General features: G+C 50.4%; 1 protein-coding gene across 1 annotated transcript; it reads right to left on the bottom strand.

The window, feature by feature from the left end:
• Window positions 1-81: 81 nt before the first annotated feature.
• LYPD6 (LY6/PLAUR domain containing 6) lies at window positions 82-4,595 on the bottom strand. Its single transcript, XM_042827284.1, has 4 exons — window positions 4,478-4,595; window positions 2,883-2,981; window positions 1,260-1,390; window positions 82-669 (listed from the first exon to the last, which is right to left on the bottom strand). The coding sequence occupies exons 1-4, from the start codon at window positions 4,593-4,595 to the stop codon at window positions 508-510; spliced, it is 510 nt and encodes a 169-aa protein (XP_042683218.1). The 3' UTR covers window positions 82-507.
• Between the last annotated feature and the right edge of the window lie 251 nt (window positions 4,596-4,846).

The raw sequence follows: 4,846 nt of genomic DNA, 5'->3' as shown, positions 1-4,846 counted from the left end.
CACGTCCCTCAGTGCCACATCCCCACAGCTCTGGGACACCCCCAGGGGTGGTGACTCCCCACTCCCTGGGCAGCTGTGCCAGTGCTTTTGGGAAAGAAATGTTTCCTAATATCCAACTTGTCTTTGTTGCTTATCCTGTGTGTTATTCAATGTGTTTTCCCAGACCAGGCAAGCAGGACACTGGGGTGACTGCTGTGACAAATGATGTTAACAACGAACGATGCCAACGGGAACATTCTGAATGAGTGAGTGATGGTAAAAGGAGGTGGCAGGGATTTGGTACTTCTAAACAAGAAAAATCATGGAGATGAGATAGAGAATAAGTCTAAGCCTGAAATCTAGGCACATCTTGCACAAATTTCTTCCAAAACCAGCAACAACAACAACAAAAAGTGGGTTTTAGTCCTCTTTGAATCCATCTCCAGTATCACCAGTTAACAAGAGTCATTTTTCAGATACAGTTCTGAAGTGTGGGTCCTGAGCAGACGTGTGTGGCCCGATGCTGGTCTATGCCATGAGCCCCAGCAGGAGACACACTGCTGTCAGCACGGCGCGACCTGACAGCCCTGGGGTGCTGCTGAGAGGGGACAGGGTGGTGAACACAGCATCACTGGCATTCCTGGGCAGCGGCAGGTTGCAGATGGTGCCTTCGCAGCAGGATGTGCAGATCTGAAAGATAACAGGACTGAACTCGGTTACCTGGCAAATATCACTGCCACAAAGGAAAGATGGAGAGCAAATAATACAGCATTTGGAAATCAGCATAGTGGCTAGTGGTTCTTTTATTAGTAGGGCTTGGACTCGGTGATCTTTAGAGGTCCCTTCCAACCCCTACAATTCTGTGATCTCAACCCCTTCTGGTTGTGCAGTAATAATGCACCGCCTAGTGCAAGAACATCCATTCTGCAGGGCTGCTTTTCTCCTCCCCAAAAGTCAGCTGATGATCAAGTAACGATGTTTGGCTGATGAAGGACCAACACTCAAAGAAATCAGCATCTATTCCTATGGAATTGTTGCTGGATGGACTATCAGTTGCATGTTGGTTTTGACCCACTGCAGCAAGGCTGACCACCAGCCTTCAGGAAACGTAGTAATGCATATACCCATCCCATTTTTCACACCCAGCCCCTCTGCTGCCGTGGTTCTGGGGCTCTCTGCACATCTCAGGAAGCAACCAGGGATGTTCAGTGTGCACCAGCTGCCATGCTGCTGGCACAGCCCTGCCTGGTTTCACACGAAGAAGCAACCCTGGTCCTCACCTTGTACTCCTCGTGCTTTACATATGTGCATCCAGTAGACAGACAGTCCTCCAGGGGCACGCAGCGCTTGGTGACAGACACACTCTCTCCAGTAACTCTCATCATGTGTTGGCTGAAGCAGTACCTCGTGCCTAGAAGGAAAGGAAAATGTGTTCACTTGACAAAGCCAAGGCTTGTGGTGGTGTACAAGCAAGAAGAAATAAGGGAGAAACCTTGCACTTCAAAAAAAGAGGATTCTGATGTATTCATTACAATACAATGGGGTGAGCTACCATGTCCAAGCACTAAGACCTCTCTCCAGATCAGCAGTTTTCAGCCAGGTTGGTTCTGATGGTTATTACTAAGTGCAAACACCGGGGCCACGGCTGTCTCCTTCCACAGGGAGCTGCAGGCTCCACATGCTGGTAATGTTGTCTTTAACTGCATGAAACACCACCTACTGCTGTCTAAACAGGGAGTGCCCAGGAACATTGGTCTCATCCCATGCCAACCAGCCTGATCTTTTTTATTATTGTTGACGTTGAACAGATTTGAGCTCTCAAAGCAAATAAATTCTCAAGCAGATAGAGCTCCCTGACAGGCTGCAAGCACAGCTGGTTAGTCTGGAATTCACATTAATGTCTTTTTCCTTCCAAAATAAATATTTTTTGTGAGGACAGTCGTAATATCCTACAGGAGACCAGAACAGTGCCAGACAGAGGCAGAGCAGCAGTGCTGAGCTTATGGAAAGCACTGAAACAAGCCAGCATGGCTCCCACCTGTGACACTGCCCACATGCCCTGCTCATGAACAGGCTCCATCAGTGGATGGGGACAACCCCAATGTCTCTTAACTGAGACAGGGGAGGTTTAGGTTAGATATTAGGAGGGAAATTTTTCACCCAGAGGGTGGTGAGGCACTGTTACAGGTTGCCCAAGGAGGCTGTGGATGCCCCATCCCTGCAGGCATTCAAGGCCAGGCTGGAGGTGGCTCTGGGCAGCCTGGGCTGCTGGTTGGTGACCTGCACACAGCAGGGGGTTGGAACTGGGTGAGCACTGTGCTCCTTTTCATCCCAGGCCATTCTATCATTGCTGATGTCTGGTACCCAACACCCTGAGTCGTCACCATCTATAGACTAGTGAGCATTATGAACCCAAAACAATGCAAAGATTTTGGTGCCATCCAAAAAACAGCAGCTTGGGCTCCCCTGAGGAATGTCACCAAAGCCAGAAGGGCGGGAAGGGAACAGAGGAAGGCCCAGGTCCCGTATAATAGAATCATAGATTCATTAAGGTTGGAAAAGACCTCTAGGATCCCCGAGCCCCACTCCAATCCATTCCACCGTGCCCTATGTCCCTCAGTGCCCAGGACACATCCCCACAGCTCCAGGACATCCCCAGGAACTAAGTGAGCTGGAGAATGATGGGGAGTAGATGGAAGTCCTAAACTTCACCAACTGCAAAGATACATAAAAGCTTAAGGGATTATTTGTATCACTTACACTCCTTCATGTGGCAGAGGCTCACAACCGCTGGCATTTCGGTGTGCTGGAAGCACAGCAGCTCAGGGCTGTCCCTGCAGTTTGACCATGGAGCAGGTGTAGCAAGGTGGGGTGAAGTGGGACACTGCTGTGTGGCTGCTTACCTCTAGGACAATAGACATCCGGAGCCCAGCGGTTGCATTCGTAATTATCTGCTGCCCTTTCGCAGGTGAAACATTTAAATCCGTGAGGAAATGGCGTGGCTGGAAGGAACAAACTGTATTCAGTTAAAATGACCCCATCGATCCCCTTCTGCTGTACTTCTCAAAGGCACATGGCAACGTATTCTTTTTTCAGACGTATCTTATTACAACCATAGCTGCCAGCTCCATCAGGATTAGTCCTGCTTTGTAAGAACCCCGCTACCACTAGCAGCACCAAGAGGGCTCATTCATCTGCAATAAGGGCTCTGTTCAGCTGTGTTTTCCCAGGAAAATTGCCTACTACCCACTTCAAAGGGCACTAACGCAAGCAAGGAGTGCTTGTTCTCTTGGAATCAGAGCTCACATCCAGTACTGTTACTTTACCAGGGTTGATAACAAAATATCAGATGGATTAAGTACTTCTGGACGCTGTCCCACCAAAAAAATAAATGGCCACTGTTGAAGGCAGGCTGATGTCCCCAAAGGAAAGAAAAATCAATCTGCTGAACCTCCAATCATTAACAGCAGCCTCCATCCTCGTTTATCTCACCAAACGAAGAGCACAGCTTCCTAAGTGGTCTCCTGGCAGGGCTTCTGTAGCACATTCAATACATCTTCAAGGTGCTGCCACCATCTCAGAAGGCAGATGGTGACCGGGTCACCTTTATCTCCACGGGGCCAAGCAAGCTGAATCTCTGCAGCTTCGTGAGATACATCTTGCTCCTCACCCAGCACTGGAGTGGTGTGAGCCAGGCCCCATTTGGGTACAGGATGTGGCCTTTGCCATGCAGGAGGGACTTGTCAGCTGTCCTCCATTGCCCAGTCGCTCAGGGTAAGCACCATCAAGGCACTGCGAGCATCTCCAGTGGGGCTGACACAGCACTAAAGGAACAGCCTGGGGGTGGGACCCTGCACACTACTGATGATACTCATGCCTTGCCCTGGGCAGCTAGCAGGTCCTGGTTACAGGTGTAACAGTATTGGAATTTCATCTTGCTGAATTCTGAAAAGACAAGTTTTCTTTGGGAGCAGATGGCAGGCACAGCTCTACAAGCAATCCTGTAGAATTACATTAAAACTTGTACATGATAAAACAAACCAGCTATTAAAAGCACAGTCCATGGAAGCTCTGAAGACACATAACCCCACTACATCATTATTTCCGGCACTTCCTTTAATAATCATGGAGTGTTGGGGTTGGAAAGGAACTTACAGCCCATCCAGCTCCAACCCCCTGCCATGGGCAGGGACATTTCCCAGCAGATCAGGCTGCCCAGGGCACCATCCCATGAGGTTCACATGGGTCCTGCTCTAAAGCCTGTCCATGTCCCTCCAAATGGCATCCCTTCCTTAATAAATAAGTCAGGAATGATTTATAAAAGAGATACACGTGGTCCTACTTCACCCACACTCACAACTATTGACATGCTTGAGCAAAGTACTTGGTCACAGAGGCCAGAAACCCTTGAAGGAAAAAGTAGAGCAACCCTGATGCCCCTGCCCATCAATCCCCCCTGGAAGCCACAGTTTGGTTTCACCCTGCAGGCAGTGCTTACTGGAGGGGTGGAGGTAGACGATGTCCTTCACGGTGAAGTCGCGGGGCTGTGCAGCCCTCAGCCAGCCTGCCACGAGGCCCAGCAGCAGGACGTGGGCCAGCCTGGGCTGCGAGGCCATCACCCACCACGGCCGTGCTCATGCGGTGGCCCTGGGAGCGCAGCAGAGGATGGAAAGCTCACCTGAGGGTGGCAAAAACAAAGAAGTGAGCAGCATGCACGTTGTGGATGGAGCCCGCCTCACCAAACCCCCTGGTCTCAACTAGGCAGCGGTGTTTTCTTCCTCAGAGACACTCGGGAGCCTTCCAGACATGGGCAACCTGCAGTAGGTGGCCCTGCTTGAGCAGGGCTTGGACCAGATGGACCCCGAGG

The sequence above is a fragment of the Centrocercus urophasianus genome, unplaced genomic scaffold (genome assembly GCF_019232065.1).
Source record: "Centrocercus urophasianus isolate 14NV4802_14NV808 unplaced genomic scaffold, USGS_Curo_1.0 seq_28, whole genome shotgun sequence".
NCBI lineage: Eukaryota > Metazoa > Chordata > Aves > Galliformes > Phasianidae > Centrocercus > Centrocercus urophasianus.
The sequence above is the reverse complement of the archived record's forward strand: the minus strand, read 5'-3'. Positions and strand labels throughout refer to the sequence as shown.

Coding starts and splice junctions, on each gene's coding strand:
- LYPD6 (XM_042827284.1), bottom strand. CDS start 4,595: ATGGCCTCGCAGCCCAGGCTGGCCCACGTCCTGCTGCTGGGCCTCGTG. Junction 1,391..2,882: donor GGATGTCTATTGTCCTAGAG/GTAAGCAGCCAC, acceptor CTTTCCTTCTAG/GCACGAGGTACTGCTTCAGC. Junction 670..1,259: donor TAAAGCACGAGGAGTACAAG/GTGAGGACCAGG, acceptor GTTATCTTTCAG/ATCTGCACATCCTGCTGCGA.